Below are 24,701 nucleotides of genomic sequence, written 5' to 3' on the forward strand. Positions count from 1 at the left end.
GCTGGTCCTGTGGTCACTATCTGAGATGTATTGTCTGTGTTCCAGTATTTTTTTATTTTTTTTTTGAAGCATTTACTTGTGTCCAGATTCAAGGAAAAGCATCTTTGAAGAACTATACAGTGTGCACTCATGCAAAGCTTGACTCAATGTTCTGTGAATTTTCATAGCAGTGAGCATAGATGGATGCAGTTTAAAATCCACTCCCACTTCAGTTTGTAGTGTGATCCATTGAATGGACATCTGCGCATCAGCGTTTTATGGCATGACTGGGTTTCTGAAACGTTTTCTATTTACTTTTCTGTAACCAGCAGTTTTGATAACAGATCTTAAACCTGTCTTACCAGAGCAATAGTCGACTATTGTGAACTGAGTTAATTTGCAATCCTAACTTTTAAAATCTATATTACTTAGTTTAGTTTTTCAAATTTACTTTTCTCTTCATTTTCTAAGTGTCCTATAAACCTTCTGTTGCAAATGAAAACAACTTGAAAAAGGAAAATGGAAGCAAAAAGGCAGCAGTAATTGAGGTCTTCCAAAGGAAAGAATGAAGTCAAAAGCCAACCAAACAAAACCCTATAAGTTTTATGTCTTAACATTGCAGTCCTTAAACAAAGCATGTCTGCCGCCCATATTCATTTGGGGCGTTTCTTGTATGTGCAGTCTTCTGTGGCATTTAATGACTTGTCAAAATTTCACATTCTGAAGAGAATCTTCATCTGTAAATTGTTTCAAGAAATGCATCCATCTGCAAGTTAATCCTTCTTTGTATTTAATTGTTGCCTTAGTGGATCAGTTATCTGCGATTGACTCCTTGATTGATTCTATGAATTTGGTTTATGAAGATGATGATGGAGAAACTTTTGAGGACCTGTTTAAGCCGAGCAAAATCCCAAACCCTCATTTTCAAAGGTTATATCAGGTGAAGTCATAAGTTATATGACATCTTAAAAAACATTCTTAAATCTTTTTGTTTTTCTGTCTCTGTAATTCACATTAGAATGATTTGCGTGGTGGATAGTCCAATATAAAAGCTTTTGTATTTAAGTGTAGATTTCCATATTGTCATTGATATACATTTTATTCCTAAAATGTCTCATGTCCAGGAGAAAAAGGGGAATTACACCTATGCTCAGAAGTCCACAAAAGCATCAAAAATGCTCAGAGGTACACAGAGCAGACAAGTTAAAACTGGATTGGGAATCTCAACACTGCACTGGGGAGATGATGACGCAGAAAAAAAAATATCAGTCTTAAGGTTTTGGGCAAAGAGAAATGCACTGAAAACTGAGAGGGCTTTAATTTTTCATTATCTATCTAATCAAATCTTGAGCAGAGTCACTTTTCTATTCATTATTTCATTGAGCAGTGATTCCAAAATAGATCAGAGGTAAATTGATCAGTAATAAATGACTAACATGGTTGACATTTGAAGTACTACATTGGGTTGTCTGATTTAATACATTTTATGGGTAAGCGGAATAATTCACGCTACTTAAACTTATTGTTTCAAGCTGTCTACGTTTTGATTTAAATTCTTTTCATATCATTAAGATTTTCTTTGCATCTGTGAGGATGAGAAACTTAATTATGCCTTGGAATTCAAGTCTTCAAAGAAAAAAAACTTCAGGTTAAATTGATTCAACTTCATCTTGGTTTTACACCTCAATTCTGAGGGTATCGGCCATCTTAGGGTTCAGAAGTCACGTTCTACTCGGAAAAGCAGGGACAAGTGGTGGCTGTGGCTACAGGCTGCTCAGCTCTTGCAGCTACATATGTAGAGATTTCAGATGCAAAAGACTGTAGAAGACAGTCGCCCTAATGCTGTTTTAATATTGTCAAATCATCTCTGGGTTTTCTTGTTTATTTGTTGTTGTTGTTGTCTCACAGGAGCCATTATTGCAGCTTCCAGCAAGATTTTTACTCTTTCAAAATAATTATGCTTTAAATCATTGCAAGTGTTTCCAAATCAGTAGCCTTGTACCACTGCCTCTTTTTGAAAGTATGCTCTGATATGGATTGGAATCTTAATGGCAGCATGAAAGCACATCAGCATTGATGTGCAGCATATGGTCTGGATGTTCTTTAATGGCAGCTTTTTGGCATAAATAGAAGTTTGTTTTGCTTTTTAAATTAAGGTCGTGTTTGACAGCAAGGGAGCAAATCTCTCCTGTTGTCCTAGTTTACTGGGTACTTACCTTTGCACTTGCATCTAATACACCCAGTGCAGTGTACTTGGGAAGAAGATTCTCCTGTGTATTTCTATGCGTGCATTTGCATGTATTGGTATCAATGTGTATGTGTGTTAGTTTTATATAGCTAGACACACAGGGGTGCCCAAGAGCCCTGTCTGTAGCTCCTGCCATCTGTTCCAACTTTATGTTCCTCTGTAAGGCCTCTTCATTCCATCATTCTTTTCAAAGCTGTTATGAAAACATATCTGTGTTCAGTGCCTCACCTGTGCATTTTCAACTTCTCTCTTGCTACTTGCTCTTGAACAAGTGAAAGTTACTCATGATACACGTGAAGCTTTTTTGACCAAGAGGAAATATTTCTTTGAGGGACAAGAAACTGTGACAGTAACTTGAATGCAAGACTGAATTGTACGTCTTGCTGTCTAGTTTTTTGACCGTTTCTCTCATGTGACTTTTTCCTGGGATTTTCCTAATATTTTTTATAGCACATATTAAAGCATGTGTTCTCATTCAGTTTTATTATTTACATCTGATCACATGATTTTCAATCCACAGTGAAATAAAATATTTCTCATCAATGTGAAGGTATTTTCTTTAAAATGGAAGATAATGCATATGTATCATTTGATGTTAGGTATGTGCTATACAAGTGTATTCCATTAAAAGTATGTAACCTGAAAGGCTTCTTTCCTTAAATTGTTTCTTGCAGTGTTTGCAGCATAAGGCTTTTCACCCCAATGAGCCATTGCCACCAATTGAACAACACCTTTTGGAAATGCTGGAGGTGCCCTGTGTGGTAAAAGAAAGGTGTAAGGCTCCACTTGAAAAAGTAAAGGCACTTTTCCCTCTAAAAGATGCTGGCAAGAAAAAAGAAGAGAAGACTGCTCAAGATATCTTTAAAGATGAGTGAGTTAGAGCTTTTTCTTAAAAACTTTTTTGCACTTTAATTCTCGCTGAATGTGGTAGCATTTTGTATATTGGGTTATAAACTGAAAAAATACTGATGCATGGAGAACACTGTGGTAACACAGCATGTCTGGGGTGTTCGAAGAGCACTGATGGTCTTACGGCTGTTGGACAAGACATAGTGGCATTCAGTCTGCATATCTATACTTGTCACAGAATCACAGAATTCATCAGGTTGGGAGAGATCTCAGGAGCTCTCTGGTTCTCAGTTGCTCAAGCCAGGGTCTTCTGTGAGATCAAAGCAAGTATCTCAGGACTCCATCCAATCTTGTCTTGCAAATCCAGGGATGAATACTGCATTAACTCGTGGGGCAGCCCTTTACAGTGCTTGATTGCATGGTGATCACAGTATTTGTCATACTGACATTTATAAAATAGTTCAAATAGGAGTATCAGAGGGTTCAGTTCAGTACTTTAAACTATCTGTAAGATTAAGTATTACTACCAGCACACTCCATTTTGCTGTTCTACAGTTTTCATTTTGAATACCAAATCAAAAGAAATAAAGCTTAATTATTATCTGCTGTGCAGTAAATGTGGATGTCTTAAAATATTCTGCACTCTTTCTGGAGCATCTTAAGCTAAAATTCTTGGCTCTTGTTAGTGCATATACTGTGTTTACATTATTTGTGCTGTAAGTATGAAAAATGCTGAATTGGTACTGCATTGGTACTATTTTCCCAGCCAAGTCTATTTTGCTCAAAATTAAATGTACTGAATGCCTACAACAGGCTGGTCCTCTGAGATGTTGGAGAGTTCTTGGCTCCTTTTTCAACCCTTCTGCCATTTTAGCTGAGTTGTTTCAGCTCAAGGAATAATGTTTCTGAGCCACTCTACAGCCCTGCTAAGCGGAGTTGATGTGTATCCTTTGCTTTTGGTTGGGTGGAGCCTCTTAGCTCGTTATCATTGGGAAGATATGACCTCAGACTTCTCAGGCTGTTCTGGGATAGTGACCACACTTTTTATACAGGCTAGGAGACAGATTGCTTTTTCTTTTGTTCCCTGCTGTGTGTGCCTGTCTTGTCTACAAGATTACATTACCTTATCCTTGCCGTATGCACATACTGTGTTCTGTTCACATGTGTTTATAAGCATACACACATTTATGTATGTGTTTTTAAAAGTATAGAAACAGCTTCAAAACAAGGAAATAAAACAACATAAAACTTAGTCTCAAATAAGCTAGGAAGAAACTTGAACCAAAAGCTGTGGCATGTTGCTGAAAAATGTACTGCCCCAAAGGCTTCAATTTGACAAGCAGGAAAGAAAGCTGTTTGGGTTACAAACTGATTTGATTTAGAAGGAAGATGAAAGCAACTATAAAAAGAATTGAGTTAAAAATTGGTGTGGGCATATAAAATGATTTAGGAAAAAGAAAAGGATCTATAAGGTAAGCAAAAGGATAGAAATATCTGTGTCTGGGAATAGCTGACTGACACAATTAAATCATTTAATGAGAAAAAAATTTCACTACAACGTGGATAAGGAAGATGTTAAGCACCGCTAACATTCGACTTTTTAAAGCTCTCAGATGTAGACAGTTTGCACTGAAGAGGTTTTAAAAAGTTGGGTAGAAGTTCTCTTCACAGTTACTTTCTTTTCTGAAAAAGATTAGTGCTGATCAATCTCTTGCATTTGATGTCACCTATCATGATATTGACTGGATGAATCTCTACTTACTTTTAAGGTGTGAGCAGGACTACAGCAGCATAAATTTAGCCATGATATTTTAATAGAAATTTTATCAATCAGCATTAATGTGTTTCACTTTTGCTTCCTACATTCTATATAAAATGTATTTTTCTTCTTAGATTGACTTTGGTGAGACAAAACCCAGTTTTGCATTATGTGAGAGGCATCTATCCGAAAGTAGAACCAGATATTTTAAATTAATCTTTCATTTTATTAATTATTCTGAGTTGTTGCACGTCTCACATTTAAAAGAAAAATACTGCTAATCAGTGCATTATCAGTAACAGGTTTTAAATGTCAAATCCTTGGTTAGTATAAATGGGTTTGGATTCATTAGTTTCTGTTGTACTGTTTTGCTTAATGATGACTGTAGATAGGACTTTGACACTTACATATTACCATTTACATTTTCCTCCTATATCCAACCCCAAAGCATTTTGAAATGGTAAAAATATTGCAGGGGGAGAAGCATTTCAAGACATTGCAAGGGATCACAAGGCAGTTTTTGAGGTCAAACCATCACGGTGCATACAAGAACTTGCGTTCACGTGGAAGTTCTGAACTCTCTAGTGTTAGATAAGGAGCAGTTTCTCTATTTTATGGAAAGGATATTGGCTGTCCAAAGCAATAAAGCAAGTTGTTCGAGGTCAGCCAGAAAGAGCAGAGCTGGGAATGAAGCAGGATGTCCTGCTGTCCTTGTGCTGAGGCATATCCAAAGTCATCACTTCACCTGGAGTGATAAGTAAGGTTATGATGGATGACAGGAGTTGCTGAGGAGATGGATTTTCGTTTTCAGTAGTGACAAAATTAAGTAAAAGAACAGAGAAGACCACAGAAACAAAGTGGGATGGACACTGATTGTAAAGAAGGGAGGACTGTGCCACAGAAAGGAAGGCAGTATGAGTTCTTTCTATTAACTGGGTAATTCAGCAGCATGCAATGCAGAGTTTAAGGTCAGTTGTAACCTTGAAGAATGCAGAATGGGGCCCAGTCCTTGATCTGTTTTTGGTCCCAAATTTTCTATTTCTTTTTTTCATTGCTTTATTGGAATTTTTCAGAACAACTCTGTTTAGTTTTGGGATTCCTTGAAGGCATATACTGCAGTTTAGATCACTGAGTACCTTTCAGTCACTCTTACGTTAAAATTGATTGTTCTGTATCAGTAGCCCATCATGTTAAAGAGCACAAGACACAGTGTCTGATTGCTTTTCTCTTTTGTGATTACCAGGATTCATTCTGTTGCCAAGACATAATCTAAAATCCTGTGAGTTGGGCATTTAAGTTCCTGGTTTGAATGCGCCTTGTACGCTACCTGTGAGGGCAAAGGTAGAAAGTTAATAGCCTGAAACCACAAATAATAGTTTAAAAATATCCTAATCTTTTGAAAGCATTTTTAGTGTAGCTTAAGGTTGTTCTAGGAGAATTCTTACTTAGATAGGGTTTGTCTAGCAGGCTTGACTGTTCTAAGTGCAATTATGTAAAGCCCTTTGTGTGGTGATGGAGAGTGAAGGAACTTCTCATAAGGGCAGGTAGTGACAGGGCGAGGGGAAATGGTTTTAAACTGGAAGAGGGTAGATTTACACTCCATATTAGGAAGAAACGTTTTACTGTGAGGTTGCTGTGAGACACTGGAACAGGTTGCCCCTGCTTAAATGTTAAGCATGAATTTGCAAAGAAAATTTAAAAGCAGGTTGGTGAGAATACCAAATATCATGTAATACGTGATTTATTGACTTACATTATGCAGTAAATAGCAAAGCTAATATATAGGTTTCAAATAAAACAACTAGGAAAAGCCTGTATTCTGAAACGTGCAAAAGAGGTGCATGAATAACATGAATGATTTCTGTTTCTACTGTCTTCTTTGTGAAGACGATGAAAAATGAAGTGTTGTTTACTGTTAGTTTGAGAGCAGTTTAATAATGATTTTCTCCGGTCTTCAGTGTAATTTTTGTTAATTTAGTGAAGAGTTTACTTTGATTTAGTGTTTGCTCATTTTTGTCCTCTTCATTTGCTGCAGTGAAGATGGACCCAATGCTAAGAGAAGAAAAACTGAAGATGAGGAAGATAGCTTTAGCATCATGAAACTTGCTGAAGGCAATGTCACCTCTGTAAGTAAAGTTTTCAAACTCTTTTTATCAAAAGGGAACATCAATTTTTCTGAGTGTATTGCAGTCAGCATGCAGGATTTCTGATAAAGCATGGAATTCTAGCTGAAATAGATATGACTGAATTTTTTCTGCTTGTAGACTCTGCTAAATATTGTAAAGCAAATTTTCTCTGCCTTAAGATCAATATTAGCATGGATTTCCATCAACCTGGGATATTTTGAGGCAAAATTCTCCCACAAAGCTTAGAACTATACATGCAAGCCTGTGGATCTGAAGAAAGCAGGATCACAGATCTGGGGTTCAGTATTGGAGTTTTATTCTCCTTTCATATTCTGCCATGTAAAAGCTCCCTTTGTGTACTTAATCAGAGGTCTTGCTTGATTTTAGAGATGGGCTCAATTCATTGGCCGGGATACTAAAATAATGCATTTATCTTCTTCTTAATGTTAAGCTAGGTTTCTACCTTAATTCCAAGTGTCACATAAATGGATATGTAAAAACTATATCATAACTTTATTAGATTTTTATTTCATAGGATAAGTGATTTAACATTAATGTAGATAACTACCCTTGTTTTCAAATGTGTTGCCCTCTTAAGTTCATTTTTGTAAGGAATGGTTGAGTTTTAAGAAAGATGTGGAGCTGAGACCAATGTTCTGTACTCCTAATAATCAGTTTCTGCTATTAGCTGAAAAATGGCACTGCCTGATTTAAAAGAAACACTGGGAGACCAAGTAAGTTTACTGAGTTACGTTGGCAGCAAAACATAAACATTGGAAATAAAATTAGAAAAGTTTCAGTTTCTGAAAGGAAACAGTAAACACTGTGAATTTTCATTCTAAGGTTGTTGGATCCACTTTTCAGTCAACTTTGATATCTGACCTGGTTTTATTTCTGTTGTAAGGTTTCTGCACTTGTATGCAAATGTAGAACTTCATCATTAAGATGCCAGACTGCTCCAGAAGGAGTGGATGAACTGAGTATGAGCTTTTAATTTTGAGCTTCCTATTGTCTTTGGCAAGTCAGTGATTCTGTATCCTCATGCCTGGGAGCTCCCATTCCTTATTAAGTGTCTGTCAAGATTTGTGAGAGGTCTGTGCTGCAGAAGGTCTCAAAGCTGAACTAGCAGATAGCTTGAACTATGCTTCTGACCTTTAAACCTCAGAGAATATTGTTGGTTTATAAGATTGCAGTGTAGTAAATTCATCTTGCACTTGCCGTGACTAACCTTTGCTAGGACTACTCTACATTAACACACTATAAAATTCAAGTTTTCAGCATCTACGTGTGAAGAAGTGTACCAATTCTGTTTCCATATTAAAATAAATAGATTTCTGTTGCCTCCCAGGAAGAAAGAAATGGGTTTTGGCAGACAATTGTCATTTTAGTATCTTTTGTAGGTTGGCAGCGTTAACCCAGCAGAAGACTTCCGAATTCTGGTGAGGCAGAAAAATGCTGACTTCAAAGATGGTAAGTGACCTTTATTCATCTTAATTATATTTACCAGCATCTTAGGGCTCAGTGGATGTGATCTATTTTCCTAAATACAAGTTTCTTGTGTGTTGTGAGATGCTTTACAGTAGTATACTGACTAGTTTCTGATGTTACAAAGCAAAGATGGGTGGCTTGTCTCAGACACACTGGTTTGTGTAAGATGGCACTAGATAGTGACACTGAGGTTTGAGTAGCAGCTTCTGCATTTTCTAACAGAAGATCTCTTGGCAGTTTTCAAGCTGTTTATCAGCTTCTTGTCCAGCTGTAGGTGATCTTTCTAGCTTGAAGTAGAGGCTTGTTGCATGGGCTCTGTATGAAAAACCTGTCTTCTGTTGCATACTTAGTTTGTCTTATGAAGAAATAGTAATTGAATGCCTGAAATCTGAACGTTTATAAGGAAAGATAATTTCTTACTGCTGCTTGTGAGCAGAAGAAAGTATGGGTAAATTTAGTGAAGTTGGATTGTAATAACCAGCAAGCACCTCAAAAGGTGTGAGCATGTTCTGAGTGTGCTGAATTTATCACTCAGCACAAAAAAAGACAAGGTTTTGATAGAGAGGCAAGGAAGAAAATGCACAGCATAGGTTGGCTACTGTCTCATTGGTTTGGTATGCTCTAAGTATTAAAATGCCAAGCAGTTATTGTATATGTAATGTACACAGGCATCATAAAAAGGTTGCACAAGATGAACAGGGTCCTACATCCTCTGGAATGGTAATTTGAAGGTTGTGGCAAAATAAGCTTTACCTACCTGGTAGCCACTAATGTAGCGTGGGTTTTTGTTTTCCCAAAGGAACATTTTCAAGTGTTTTTCGTGAGAAATGCTGGCTATTCTGGCTATTTAAGGTTTTGGGCATGATTTTAGGAGTGCATTAGGTAGTGTATTGATTTCTGATAGTCTACTGAAGCCTACATGGCTAATTCTCTTCAGAATGTCTAGAAATATAGGACAGCTAGCCAGTTACTTATGTGGATTTTGTATTAGATACAGAACAAGTTCTTTTTATTGAAAAATTGTTGAATTGTGTTCTCGAGTCTCAGATATATTAAGATGCAGTAAAAAACATTGTACAAGATACTAGAATGCTGAAACTGTGGAACGATTGACTACTTTGTTATGGTAATTAGTTTTATCATGTAGGAAGGCTTTAAAGAAGAAATAAGTATAGTATTTACCCTTGAAGATCATTTAAGTGAAGAGTGCTTAAATACATCCACTTGTTAGCTGTTGTAGAGATAACTGCAGTACATGCCAGGATGGCTTCTGAAACTTTGAACAATCTGCTTTTGTGTATGATCTGCTCTGTAATTATAAGGTGTAACTAGACAGTGTAGAGCAATCACCCATGTAAAGGAATGAGAGAAGCCATTCTAAATCAAAACATGCTCTGCATATTATTTTTCCCTTTTGCATAGTCATTTTTCTGCTTTAGAGTCTTGTAGGTAGTTCAATACAGAAAACATTGCAGGCATGTTTAAAACCATTCAGTAATTGTGAGGGTTTTTCCTAAAAATAGTTTTATATTGCTTTTTTTTTTTTTTTTTTGTCCCTGCTAGAACATGTAAAATGTCTTTGCAGGAAAGGATAATCTGTGGTGTTATAGTAGTTTATTGGAAAAAATTAGTAACATTTTATGTGTCAGAATGCAGATAAGAGAACTAGTAGGCTGTATCCCGTGTTTCTCCTTTCTGATATAAAAAGATGAAGTGCAGAATTCCAAACTGAACAGAGCCTACATTCTCACTTGGAAAAAAAGGTAGCAATTCCTTCCTCTTTCAGCTGTTTGCTTGGAGGTGGGTTAAGGTTGTTGTAGCAAGAGGAAGAGCTGTTGGAGAGTGGCAGTTTATAATTAAGCTGTGAGTTACTACACACGCCCTTTCCAGTCCACAGCAAGTCTCTTAGCAAAGTAAAAGAGTTATCTGAAGAATGGTAAGAGGGATAAAGTAAATAATAAGAACGAACTGTAGCAGGTCCTGATGGTATATTAATCAACAAAGGTGAAAGTATTAATGCATCTAGCAGTGGTGACTGGGATTTTTGCTGTTTGTAGAAGCTTGTGTGCAGCTTAGAATCACAAAATCATAGGATGGCTTGGGTGGGAAGAGACTTCAAAAACCAACCAGTTCCAACACCCTGCCATGGGCAGAGATGCCACCTACCTGATCGGGTTTCCCAGGGCCTTGAGCAGCTGCAGTGTTTGTCTGCATACTAAGTTCCACAGCGGACAGAGCTGGTGATGTATTTGCTCCTATGGAGAACTGACTTGCTAATATGTAAATACATTCTATTAAAAAAAAATCCAAGTGTTTCAGATTGGCAAGGGTGTTAGGGGTAGGTTTTCTGAGACTGGCAGCTCAAACCCTGGAATAGTAATTGACTTCATTTTTAATTGACATCTGTGCAGTTTATTACAGTAAGGATGTACTTATGGTTCACGTGATCAGTGGTGTGTGAAGGTGCCAACTTGCACATTGTTTATTATTCTTATAATTAATATTATGTTTCCTCTCCAGACACGTTTACTTTCTTGTTTGCATTCACTGCTACAGAGATGTCAGTTTATGCAGGTCTCGTTTTGAACAGGTTACAAGTGCACAGTCATCACAAAGAGCAGTCTTCTCATAACAGCTTCTGACATTTTTGTCAATGAATGCAAATAAAATAGATTAGTTACCCTAAGTAGAATCTAATCTTTATTCCCAAGGCTATATAGTGAGCTTCTTCAGTGCTGTGGCTGCAGAGAAGACTCAAATACAGTGGTTGTTTGCCATCTTCTTATGCCGGAAGAGTAGCCACACAACCACCATTACATCATGTGCAACTGTTTATGGATTTCCATTCATGTCTGTGTTTCCAGGGAGTAGATAATGTCCAATTTAGAGTATAGAACTTGCATGCAATTCTGTGTAAGGCAGGAATGCTTAATGGAAGGTGGTTAAATAAATAAATAAAAATAATAGTTTTTAAAAAAAAGTTAGAAAAAAAAATATATATATGTTTTTCTGTATGTATATATATATATATATATATATATATATAACTTTTCTGTGGAAGTTGTTTGCCAGATTTCATTGCATCCTGCAGGACTCTTATCTGAGAATATGGTGTCTGAAGTCCTGTAGTTGAAATAAGCTTTTTTAAACTTTTACTGATTGTCTGTGAAGAAATAAGTCTGAAATGATAGCTGTACAGTTTGTGGGCATTACAAACTGCATTGAACTCCCAGTTTTTATGCTTATATTTGTCAATATCTTTACTCCTAGGCATTTCTGGAAGAATAAGGTTAAGTGAGTCAATAATTGCATATGTAGATTTCAGTAAACTTTCTGCCTTGCTTCAGGTGACTCACTTTTACCATGGCATGTAGATCACATGAGTAAAATGTCTAACAAGACTGTTTTGCAGTGGATGCTTCATGTGCATAAAAGAATTGTGTATGACAGATATGCAATGAAAATGTACTATTTGTGACAAAATGGGTATTTAATTGCCAGATTTTCTCAGAAATGTGTAGTTATCTAGTGAGATATGTATATAACTTTTTTAATATAGTATTTATTTTCACTTTTTATTGGCGCATATCTTTGCTGCTTGCCTGTGTTTTTATCTTAGTGGAAATCTTTGAGTATATTGGAAAGTATTGCTACTCTTGCTTCGTAGGGCAAATGCGATGACAGGTTTGGTGAAAATGATTCAATCATTAGAATAATATTTGCAAACCAAATAACTGAATGTAAAAAACTTACTTTGAAGTTTTCTGTGTCTCCACTTCACAGAAAGGATAAAGCCAGACTCTTTTGAAGAGCACAGTGATTGGGTCAGACACAACAAACAGAATTCTGAATTAGATATTATGGGGAAGAAAATCAGTGATGGTAGTTAAACATAGGAAGAGTGGCCCAGAGAATTCGGAAATTTTCTGTATTTGGAACTTGTTAATACTGAAGTGCTTAGAGCACTAAGCCACCTGGTTCTCCATGATTCTGATTTGAATGGGATTTGAACCAGAATACTTTCAGACATCTAGTCTTAAATCGTTCTGAGCCATGCCACTGTTAATGGCCATTTGGAGAGAGCATTTCAAAACTGAGCAGCACCGCATAGCACACCAGAGTAGTTTAGTGATTCTTGATAAAATTTTTACTTCCTTTATCAAGTCAAGAAATCCTTAAAAATAGGGCAGTGTTTAGAATCTGCTCCTCCTTGTCAGTTACGATAAGATCATCCTTGCAGAACAACAATTTGAAATCCATTGGCAGGTAGTTGAACTGATTTGTCTGTGACTCTTGCTTTAAGCACCGTCCATTAATACAACTCATTATTACTGTCATTGGATAAGTCACAAGATTGCCAATAATAGGATTCATTTGTGCACAGAAGGGGCTGTATTTTTAATATTTTTTTAGGAAAAAAAATTATGTACAAGGAATTGAACTCAGACTATGAGACAATCTCAACTATTATTAAACTGTCATCTGTTTGGCATAGTAATCAAGATCAAGGACTGAACTGAACAAGCAGGAAAATATAACTACAATTCTGTACTGTAACTATTCAGAGATAACAAGTGAATATAATTGTTCATGACACATTTCACATGAAGTGGCAGCACTGATGAGTGTATTTTAGAGTAGGAAAAGTACCTCAGTGCCAGTGGGGTAGGATCTTCTATTGAAACATTTTTACTTGTAGTTTTCCAGTCCATAATTGCTCTATTTGTTGCACAGTCAATCAGATACAGTAGGAGGAAACAGACCATCAGCATTTCTTGGGATGATCTGTGGAATGAGATGTTGATTAGGAGTGTTGGAATTCTCAGCATGGACCAAATACGGAAATTCATTAGTTCATTTCCTTGGATGTAGGAGGGAGATGTAGAGGGCTGTGAGAGGAGAAGGTGACTATTACATGGTGGTGTTCTGAATAGACTATCAGCTCACATCTCTAGGACCTGCTCTTCAGGACGTCAGATATGACTGGGGCTACTATATGAGCTGTGTCTTCTTGCAGAACGTGTGTTTTTGCAAACCGGGACAGATCTACTTTTTGCAGCACTCAAAATCAAATATTCACATTCATGACAAAGCAGATGATGGATAGGAAAGAAAGAAAAAATTCTCTGCTCCTCCTTGTCAGTTGCAAAAAGATCATTCTAGCAGAACAGCAGTTTAAAATCCGTTGGCAGGTAGTTGAACTGATTTGTCTGTGACTCTTGCTTTAAGCTCTGTCCATTAATACAACTCATTATCACTGCCACTGGATAAGTCAAAAGATTGTAAAGACCTACAAAGGTGTATGAAGTCCACTTTCTGTGTATTATACTTCCAGTTAAAATCCTTTTTTGCTCTCTCAGGTATTGTCTGTGTTTTGATTAGACTATCAAATTACTTCAGGGGACCAAAGGCATTTTATCCATTTTAGATTCATCAATCATTGATCTGTCACTTAATGGAGATTCAATGGACAGACTCAATTTTAGCCAAGCTATTTCAAGACATGAAAAGAATCTTGACTTCATATATTGTTGCTTGTTTTCTGCGTAATTGTAGTATTTTCTTGCCTGTTAAAACAGTATGAAGCTTTATTTGTTTCACATTTGGAAACAAATTTCAGAAAGAGTGAATTTGCAGTCATTAGCAAGAAAAAATGATGTTCTGATGCCTGCTAGGGCAATCAAGTAGAAAAGGCTTTTCTTTAATAATAATAATAACAAAAAAAAAAAAAAGCAAAATAAATACAGTACATGATAATTCCAAGCCGTGTGGTAGAGTCATTCTGACAATGAAGACTTTTATTGCACCCTTGTACTGCCTGGGGTTTTAATTTAACACATCAATGAAAAGGCAGTATTTAAAAAAACAGAACAAAAAACAAAGAACCACAACAGAAACAAAACACCACCACCATTGAAAATACCAGCAGGGCTTGCTTTTATTAATTCAACTCGTAAGAAGTTAGAACATTTAATGAGAAAATTGTTAACTGTGAAAAAAATGGACTGACTTAACTTGAGGAGCTTAAGTAGTGAGACCTCAATTCAGTTTGTCAGCTACCAGTAATTAGGAGTGAGCTGATCACCTCTGGGGCAGTGGCACTAGCATACTTCGTTGTGTGCTAGCTGCTGTTGCACAAGACTACTCTTCATCTCCTTTTGTTGAAACTCAGTGGAGTCTGATGCTGGTGGGAGAGTATCAAATACATCCTGTTTCATTCTGTTCAGATTAGTTCAGTTAAGCATCACAGAACGTAGGTATAACAGCTAGTACTCGTGCTGATTGTAGGCAGAATGGAAGTAGTATTTATATGATGTCTTCTGTGAGTGTGTGTTTATCCTTGTCTTTTCTGTTATTTCCCATCATTGCAGCAGATGATTTTCAGTGATGTTTCCACAGCTGAAATAGCTGCAAGGACATATTTTCCCACGCTTGGGTGTCTGACAGAAAGCGAAATTGAGCTTTATTTAATTAATTTAATTGTGTAATTAAACACAAAGTAAAGGACTAAAATCCAAGATAATTTATATGGGTTTGTAGAGCACATCTTGATGTTCTCAGTTGTGTTTGCAGTGCTTTATTGCTACCTACCTTTTAGGAGCTGTTCAGTATTGAGGATAAAGCTTATGTTTCCCCTTCTTGTCAGCAAAAGTCTCATTGTTTGCCTCTGCTTTTCTTCTGTTAGGCAAAACCAGTTCATAGTATTTGTCTCCATCATCACAAGCAGCACTGACCTTGAAAAATCATCAAGCTACCCACTGCAGAGACAGTATCCACTGTAATGTCAATGACAAGGTGGTCTCTGAACTGCAATCACCCTACACCTATTGTTTTGACATTATTACACACCCACTGTGAATTTAACTGTGAATTTAATTGAAATACGCGTATATTTCAAAGGCTGTTTGTAGGCTGTCCTTTGTAGAGTTGTAGAATACCTCAGCTTTAAGTCCTAAAAATTCTAGCTATGTTTTTGATTTAAAAAAAAAAATTAGGCCAGTGCTTTCTTTTCATGGCTTCCAGGTTAAGACTTTGCCTTGGCCATGCTTGAATGTCTTCCTTGCACACCTAGCTCTTTCAAATAGACTGAAGTAACTGGCAGTAACTTACATACTCAGGTATCAAATTGAGTGATTTAAGGCTATATGGGTATGCTTAACTCTTTTGATGTTTGTCAAGGTGGAATAGAGAGACAGATCTAAAGGATTTTTTTTTTCCTTGAAAATATGGGTTCTTTGGTTTGCTTATTTATTTATCCTTGTCTTTCAGTGAGTCAGCAGCTGATAAACCGCATTGATCAGTTTTTGGAAAACAGAAGCTCACAGTACTACATGAAAGGGATCAATTGCATTAGAGTTTTCAGAGGGGAGGCTATGAAGGTAATTGTAATATGTGAACACTTCTAAACTGAAGACTTGATGGGCCTGGTCACTATATTAAAAACAGCAGCTCATTGCTTTAGGAGAAGTAGATTTAATAGATTTGAATCTCATATGGTTGGAAAGTTTAGAAATGTTCCTGTTTTGCTTTTCTTTATTGTTAATTAGATAAGAACATGCTTTTGAACTCAAAAATTCTGTGGTGTTACTTACTGCTTTTTTTATTCTTTTAAACATAAAAACACAAAGCTTGTGACTTGGTATTTATAAGAGGAAAAATAAGCTATTCTGCAGATTTCTTCAAGATAGTTGTAAGAAAGTGTCTAATTTTTTTTTTAATTCAGTTTTTGTGGCTCACCTTTCCTTAGAACTCTTGGCTTTAATACAGTCAAAACATATAATTACTTTCATGTTCACAATTTTAGATGACTTTATAAAGAATTAAGCTTGCAGCTACTTTAATATTTCCCTGTAATCATTGCTGTTATTTCTTTCAGCTATCCAAGGTGCAGTGCTTTAATGATTTTCTGCAGGCCTTGAAGTCAAAGGTGGAAGATAAAGCCTTAACTGATTTCTGGGAGATTGTGGTACAAGGTATGATTCCATTTGACTTTTTATCCATTATGTGAGGTAAAAACCTTGCATTAGCAATGGAACGCTGACCAGCATTCTGATGCAGATCATTCCTGCAGCCTACGTAAAATATTTAATAAAAAAACAAACAAACAAAAAAAAAAAACACATGAAATAAATACAAACACACTACCACCACAAAAAAAAAAAAAACACCTTTTCTTTCATACTGTGTAACTTTATTTTTTGCCCTTATAGTTTCAAACCAGTAATATTTAATAATGCCTTGCCAGGTCTTGTTGAAACTCTATATGAACTGTGTAAGAGGAGACAAATTAAATGTTACAGAATAAGGATAAAAAGGTACAATTTCAAATGAATTTTAAAATAAATGGGAAAAACTCATGCAGCTTACAAGGATAGTTCCAATTTAAGCTTCAGAAAAGGCATGGATAGCACTGAAGTGTGTCACTGATCATTTTGTATTTAAGTATCCTGAAGAACAGAATATGTGGTACTATGACATCTACCTGTGATTAAACTGGGAGATGAAGGCAATGCAATTCCAGAAGAGCTTCGGATTTACACAGGCAATAAATAGAGGAACGTTTTCACAAGTCTGAAACATATTGGACTATTAAAAAAAAAAACACATTTTACATCATGTTCTTGTTTTTAATTGGAAGCAGAACTAGGGAAATCTGTTAGGAACCCAGCTGTCTATTTTAAGGGTGCTTGCTATAGAATGCAGTGGTTCGTGCCTTTCAAAATGGAGGAGTCCATACTGTGTAATGACTGATTTACCCAAATGTTTAAAAATACAGGATGGGGATGTGTTTTAGTAGTCCAAAGCAGCAACATAAGACAACTCTGAAGAACTGTTATATAGTAGTACAGTAGGGGGAACTTCTCAGAAGATTTAAAAAAATAAAACAAAAAAAACCAGCAACAACTAAAAGAACTCTTTGGAAGTAGGAAACTTGGATCTTCCAAAGCCATGCTGGAATGCGGTTTTAATATTTTTCGTTGATTAAACCATAATTTTCAACAAACTGAACTGTTTCTGAAAAGAAAAATAAATGCAAACCAAGATGGTATTTTAATACAAAATTAATTATCTTCTGAGAAGATCATAAAATTATGGTGCTCTATGCGCCGTCTGAATAGGTTGACCCTACTGGGTAGCTGAAACTGCTTTTCACTTGCTGCTGCCAAACATAGAAGTCCTCTTTTCTCTGCTTCTTTTCACATGATCTATGCCCTCTATTCTACCAAATGTAGCATTGGGTCTTGTCATGAGCAATCACCAAAAGATGAGGAATGCAAGTCAGTGTATTGGTGATTCTTGGCACACGTTAAGGTACCATTAAAATTATTCTGCTGCTGAAACCTTCCTGAGCCTACAGTTCCTTCCTCTCATACCCCCAAATTCTTTATTTAGGTGCAAGCTTTCATGTAGCCAAGCGGTGAGCTAGGCAGGGACAAGTAATTGAGAGGTAGTGGTTGGACTTTTATTTTAATTTCTTTTGGGGCCAGGATAGGGGAGGAGTAGTATCACTGCATAGAGTGGTGGTGCAGATGCAAAAAGATACAGTCATCCTGTAAATGTAGAATCAACACTGGTAATCTTACTGTAGAACCACAGCATCAGTATTTGTATGGTAAGAATTAATATTTCTGAGGCTATTACGGACTGAAGAGCATGCTGTGAAAGTGTAATGTCTTGTAGACTTTCAGCATTTCATCTGTGATTTCAGTATCTCATTAGTGTGATTGTCATAATATTAACAGTTTCCTAAATGGAGACTTCCACAAGTTTATGAATATTCTCATTAATTTATTTTTAAATCATATTTGACTCACGCAAGTCACATTTTCCTTTGAGCAATATTATTTATTTTTGGTGGTGATGATGATGATACAAGCCAAAGTTGGAATTTGGTGTGTTTTTGGGAAGCCTTCTTATATATATATATATATATATTTTTTTTTTTTTTTTAGACAGAATTTCTTTGATCACTAAAGATGAAGCAGAGGGAAGTTCTGTGACTAGTGAAGAAGCTGAAAAGGTATCATAGTTTTAATTAGCACTTATTTGTACAGATTCCTTGCTGTTGAACAGAAAATTGCTTATAATGTGTATAAATGAAATAGGATGTAAGAAATGATAGAGTTCTTTTGCCATAGAATTAATATTGCCCCAATCCAGAACAAAAATAATGCCCTAGTGTGTACTGCAGCAGTATATCTTAATTAGTCTTTAAGAAGTAGTATATTTGATGTAAGTATCTGAAAATACTCTCTACAAAGAACAGGGATTTCAGGAACTCAGTTTAGCAGCAATAAATTATATATTCAAGACTGCTGTTTGAACCTCATAAAAAGAACTCATTGAGTGATGTCATTGTTAACATGCCAGTTAAAAAACCAGCATGCCTTCTTTCACTAAAGGCTTGACTAACTAGCAATATAAAGTTATCACTGCATATATAGTAAAAATTAGCTATCTCAGTGATTTCTGCTTCATGCCAGTCTTGTGGAGTGATGGACACCATAGATTATGTTGATGATGTTATCAGTGATCATATAACTGATTTTCAGACAGAAAAAATCAGAGCACTTGCATGTATTCTTTCTACAGAAATAAAGCGCTATAATAAGTGTTTGGTGGGATGAATGAAGGATGTCATAGTTACAAAAGGAGTTAATTATAAAGGGCAGAATGATGCCTTCAGGTTGGAAGAAGGCAGAATTCAGATTTGTTGTCAAAAATTGTATTTGTGCATAGAGGGTAAGAAGGTAAGGGCAGCCTTGTGTCACGCTGCTGAGCGCCATAACTTTAAGAAGGTTAGAAGAAAGGTCTTTGTATTACAGATCCCTCAAGGTAAACTTGTACCTGGAATCACTAAGTACTTTTCAGCAAAGCTGCTTCTCTGCAAGATGCCAAGTTGATTTTTTGTTACTTCCAGACCTGCATGAGCAGTAACCAGAAGGATATTGAAGTGGGTTGTCTGTAGTTTAATTAATTTGTAGGTAAAAGTTGTATTTTTGAAACTGCTTTTTTAATCTATAGCAATTTATCTCAAGGTAAAAAAGGCACAGAAGTGTCATGAAAACAAAAATATAAGAAATCTCCTAAGAATCCAAAAAAAAAAAAAAAAAAAAAAAAGCTGAGCTTGTGTACCCAGTACAAATGACAGGATGTTATTTTGTGAGCACAAAGGACCTACTGGTTGTATCTCATCACCCATAAGTTTATAGAGCAGTCTTTTTTTCCCTAGCAGAGGTTTTAAAGAATAAAAACTCTTGTTATAAATTCCAAATGCTGTGAATTTGTTTGGAAACTTCGTAGGCCAAATCATTTCTTGGGAACTTCACTTTTTAGTCTGAAACTATCGTTGGCATTCAAAATGTGATAAGGCTGTGAATGAGTTTCTATTCCTTAAGGAAATCTCTATTAGCCATGAAGATCTTAGAGTTTACATTTCTTTTAACTATGAGCTTGTGGCAGAGGAGGAACACTGTGCAAGGACGAAGCAGAAATCATGAAGAGTAGCAAGGAGTAGAGTTACAGAATAAGATGGAGCTGCAAAATGCTGGTAGACTGACTTGAGTGACTTATCTTTTTACCATCAACCTGCAGTCAGCCAGGCTTTGCAGTAAGGGAAGAAGTTCTTTTGTGATTGATTGAAGGTCTTGAGACAGCTGTAACAAGGGGAATAACAAAGACTGTGTGGAGTCAGCTCTGGGCTGCTGAGAGTGCGAGAGTTCTCTAATGTGACAGTTAACCTTGCATTTCAGGATAAATGAGTCGCAGCTCTCTGCTAACTAGGCTGTTGGCAGTCCCAGGCGCACACTAGATAATGTTCTCCAGATCCAAATTTGTGGAGTTGCCACTGTCAAGGGTTTGCATGACTGTTTACAAAAGCAACTGAAGAGTTGTGTTGTTGGAATAAGATCTCCATAGACTAAAATTTTGTTCTGAATTTATGGGGCTGATACAAAATCTGGTCTCTGTTGGTCCAGTTGAGCTGAGCTGCATCTTTCCTTTGGTGTGCCAGGCCAGCATTTTCTTCAGTTTATAGTAGATTACGAAAAAGTTCATTTATTTCCAATAATGAAAGTGATACCTTTCCCTGATGGGTTGTGCTGGATCTTTTAAAATAGCAAGCAGTGCAATACAAGTTTTCTTCACCTCCATATTAGGTTATATGGTCATAATTGCAAGTTCAGAGGTCAAGGGATTGGCTGTCCTTGTGGCCCTGTGTGACACAGAAGCCTTTTCTCTTATGTGCAAATCTTTGGGTGGTTGCATTTTCAGTACTGTTTTGGATATAAGATTCCAAGTTTATTGAATTGCTCTTTGATGGGGAAGATTGGTATGGCAGTTTGTTAGGCAGGTGACATGTACAAGTTTCTTCTTTTTTTTTTTTTTTTTTTTTTGGGCTGAGCTAAGTTATCCATACCTACTTTTCTTTCTTCCCATCATTGAGGAAAATGGCTTAATGGTTTGATGTTTTTCTTTGGGTGGCTTTTTTTTTCCTCTAATAGAAATGCTTTTTTTGGATGTAAGAACGGCTAAAAGAGCAGGAATGTCAAAGTACTTTTCTGGTTACTGTGGGGAAATAATTGATTTCAGCTCAATTATTATATGTAGGTTGCTTTTGCATTAATGCAAACAGATTTAGGAAAAAATAATTTTGGGTGTTTGGAATTTGATGGAAACTTCACATTGCAGTTTACCGCAAAAGTTCATCTTGCATTTCTTTAGCTTTCAGCTTTTTCTACTTAATTTAGTGCTGGAAGGCTAATTTTGAAAGCTTAAAAAATATGCTACTTTTGTAAATAGCAATCTTAACTGCATAAAAGGAAATTTGATCTGGCACAAAAAAGCCTTTCAGAATTGACAACATCATTACCTTTTAGTTTCATAATATGCGCTTTGTGTTACTACTAGATTGAGAACTTTGTTAGCAAAATAAGATAGGCAAGTGTACAACAGCTTGAAATTATAATTTGTTCTGCCCCTGTCACCTTAGTTTTTTGCATCTTCAAAATTTCTAAGTCAAGTTGATGTTAACGTGGTAAAACATGAATGCTGTCTGTAGAGTAGGTTTTCTACATTGTTCTTGGATGTTGCTCTTCAGAATGTAGGAAGTGTTTGACCTTTGTCTATTGAGACAGCTAGGCAGAGGCTGCCTGCATCAACTGTCAGTGATGTTAACCACAGTATATTTGCTTTTTACCCTGTTGGATATTAGATTTGGTACTTTACTACGAAATTAACTTATTGATGTTCTACCTAGTAGAGGGAATTTGATGGAGTGCCTCTTTCAGTGATTTAAAATTGTGACCTCAGACATTAAAACATAAGATCACTTCTTGATATAGTGGGAGAATGCAGCAGGCAACTTCTTGGCGTTCTATCCATCGTTTAAAGATGCTGCTGTTGTTCCAGAGAAGGATCAGAACATCTTAAGTAAAATAACATTTCAGTGTATTATCTTGGGGGTAGGTAGCACTCTGATAGCTATTCTGTGGCTTTTTACATGACCTGCATGGCTGTATGAGGTGAAAGCCTCAGAAAAGCATAAATTTGCTTTCAGAACTCAGCTGTTAGCAGAAAACAAGTTACCTAAAATCTTAACAGGTATTTATTGCCTGTTTAATAGTATTATATTTAGTGCTTGTGGTAGCAGTGGTGATGAGGAGACAGTTGGACTAGATCTTATAGGTTCTTTCCAACCTTGTGATTCTATGATTCTATGATTATTTTCTATCCAGAAATTGTTTAGTAATTTCTATGTTATTAGAGTCTGTAACTAAAACTCATAGTCCTATATTTTTATTTTTTCTATTATTATAGATGAAATACTACTTTTTCCCTACTATATTAGGTTGAGAAAAATAATTTGTAGGTGGCTGTACTCCTGATGTTGTTGCTGTGTTTCATTTCAGTAGTTACAGTATCTGAATAAGTTAGCTTTATCCTCTGTTTAAGGATGACATGCTTTATGTGGAGGGCATATGGTGAGTTGGTATGAGCAGCTACTGCAGTAGAATTTTACATAATGAACGTTCTATTTTTGAAGACCAGCATTCTAACCATCTTGCATGTTTGAGTGTTTTTTTCTTTTTTCTAATTCCTGTCGTTGTTCATTTGTGAAAAATGTTCATTGAGCTAAACAGGAAACTTTACTGAATTCTACAGAGTCTATTTCATTAAACAGACTCCACAGAATCCTTTAAAAGCAAGTATTTGGAAATTTCCTTTGTTTTAGGGTGGTTTTGGGGGATGGAAAACAATGAATTTGATTCATGATTTTTAATAACAATATGCTGGTGTTAATATTCTGTTCATCTAACATTAAGGATCTGAGTTTCATCAGAAGCATAAGTATTGTACTGTTGTATTTTCAGTTCTTGACTCCAAAAGAAAAGAAAAATGAAACTCTGCCTGCCACAGATGAAGGTGGTGATGTTGACGATTTGGTGAGTACCATAAAGACAGGATGTGGCTTTAGAACTCAATTTTAACTGAAAGCTGGAGTGAGAGTTTCTGAAAGCAGTAGATTATAGTATGTGGCAAGCCACCTGAGGAGCTGAGTCAATGAAGAGCCAAGTGAAAATACTTCTGTTGTAAAGCACAACCAGATGTCAAATGTCATTGAAGGCAAACGACCTGTTGTGTACTAACATGAGTGTTTGCATAGATTAATCCTGTCCTTTTGTGTATTTCAAAAGAGCCAACAGGGCTGCTTCTTTGGTAGCAGACTGTTGTAATTTACTATAATGGCATTTATCGAAGCTTGTAGGTCTAGAATAGTTATTTATGTGGGTTGAAAACTAAAAGTCATTTAAAAAAAAGACATTTTAGTCTTTTCAATAAACTTTCTCTTATATAGGCTTGATGAAATTCAAGGATTTCAAGAGATTTTTAATAAGAATTTTAGGCTTTTTTTCTTAAAGTTGAATCATTACAAATCTATCTCCAAGACTTAAGCTGGTTGTGTAGGCAGTTCTGATAAAGTTTTAACCACAAGCAGGTTTCTGCTTTTAGAGTGTATTTTTTGCATCTATGAATTGCACATATCTGAAAATGGGATTTAATGTTTGTTTTTGTACTTTACAACAACTTAGTATTAAATTTGAATAATATATTAGAACTCAGGTATAAATTCCACTTATGTTATATAGGGATTTGTGAATTTCTTCTATTTTCTAAACATTAAACACAGATAAGAAATAACTTTAACTCAATGCCTTTTCTGAATCTATTGCTTCTATTTCAGCTGGACATGATGTGATCGAGTAATGCGTGGTGATTATGCCTGCCAAGTTTTCGAAGAGAACCATCTTCCCTGTGTAAGATGGGATATGAAAGGGAATGTTAGTGAGAAGGCAGTAAATCGTCTTTATTTTTGTGAATGAGAGCAGAAGTCCTGGAGACATTTCCAGCCGGTATAACTGTCATCTGACTTCTCAAGAGCAGAACAGAAGATTGAAAGTATTTGTGAAGTAATGATAGCTTTAAGGAATCTCTTTTTTTCTCTTGATCTTATCCCTGAAACCACAAAATTAATGAGAGCCGTTGGTGACTCCTGAAATTCTTCTTACTTTGCATGAAAAGATAGGAATGTCACAGTGAGGCTACCAGGTAATGTAGAATTTTTAATGGATGTAACTCCATAATGCTATGGAGTTATAGAAGAAAAAAGAATGTATTTTCATAGTTTTCCCTAGGTGAGAAAAAGAGAGGAGAAAAAAACAAACAAACAACAACAACAAAAAAAAACAACAAACCATCATTGTAGTCACAGAGTAATTGATTGAAATAAACAACAGAATCTGAAGCACACAGGCAAAATGATGTGTGCTGATTTTGCTGCGCTGTACCCAAATTAGCACTAATGGTCATCTTTCTGTGCTGCAGGTTCTTTTCTTTCAGCTCAACAGCAGAGTTAATTTCCTAAAAATTTTTGTCTCTGTTATAAGTTGTCCTTTCATATGTTGGGATTTCTGTTGTGTTTGTTTTAATATTTTTAACTAGTATGGTTACTGTAGATATACAGTACTGTAGATACACTCCTGCTACTGAAAGGATGAATGAATCATTTATATCCCTGTTAGACTGCAGGTAACTGCTAATGCAGAGCAAAGGAATCCATGAAATCTATATGCTGACACCTATGACAGATAACTGATGATCGTTAACACTGATAACCAAAATGGGCTAATATCTATGCAAAGCAATCTAAAGTAGTCAGATACTGCTCAGAAAGAGATGCTCAGATTTGTTT

The 24,701-nt window shown here is 36.0% G+C and overlaps 1 protein-coding gene across 2 annotated transcripts in view; it reads left to right on the forward strand.

The window, feature by feature from the left end:
* XRCC5 (X-ray repair cross complementing 5) overlaps positions 1 to 24,254 on the forward strand; it is a 43,128-nt gene extending 18,874 nt beyond the window's left edge. The window contains exons 13-21 of one of the 2 annotated variants that reach the window (XM_052676522.1): positions 786 to 919; positions 2,902 to 3,098; positions 6,871 to 6,961; positions 8,362 to 8,431; positions 15,719 to 15,828; positions 16,326 to 16,422; positions 18,403 to 18,470; positions 22,822 to 22,893; positions 23,694 to 24,254. In XM_052676522.1, coding sequence (XP_052532482.1) covers positions 786 to 919; positions 2,902 to 3,098; positions 6,871 to 6,961; positions 8,362 to 8,431; positions 15,719 to 15,828; positions 16,326 to 16,422; positions 18,403 to 18,470; positions 22,822 to 22,893; positions 23,694 to 23,708 — 854 coding nt within the window. In that variant the 3' untranslated portion in view covers positions 23,709 to 24,254. Of the gene's footprint in view, positions 1 to 785; positions 920 to 2,901; positions 3,099 to 6,870; positions 6,962 to 8,361; positions 8,432 to 15,718; positions 15,829 to 16,325; positions 16,423 to 18,402; positions 18,471 to 22,821; positions 22,954 to 23,693 lie in introns of those variants that run through there. The other variant, XM_052676521.1, reaches the window with a different exon arrangement.
* Positions 24,255 to 24,701: the final 447 nt, after the last annotated feature.

This window comes from Tympanuchus pallidicinctus, unplaced genomic scaffold (genome assembly GCF_026119805.1).
Source record: "Tympanuchus pallidicinctus isolate F22 unplaced genomic scaffold, pur_lepc_1.0 scaffold15, whole genome shotgun sequence".
In the NCBI taxonomy this organism is placed as follows: domain Eukaryota; kingdom Metazoa; phylum Chordata; class Aves; order Galliformes; family Phasianidae; genus Tympanuchus; species Tympanuchus pallidicinctus.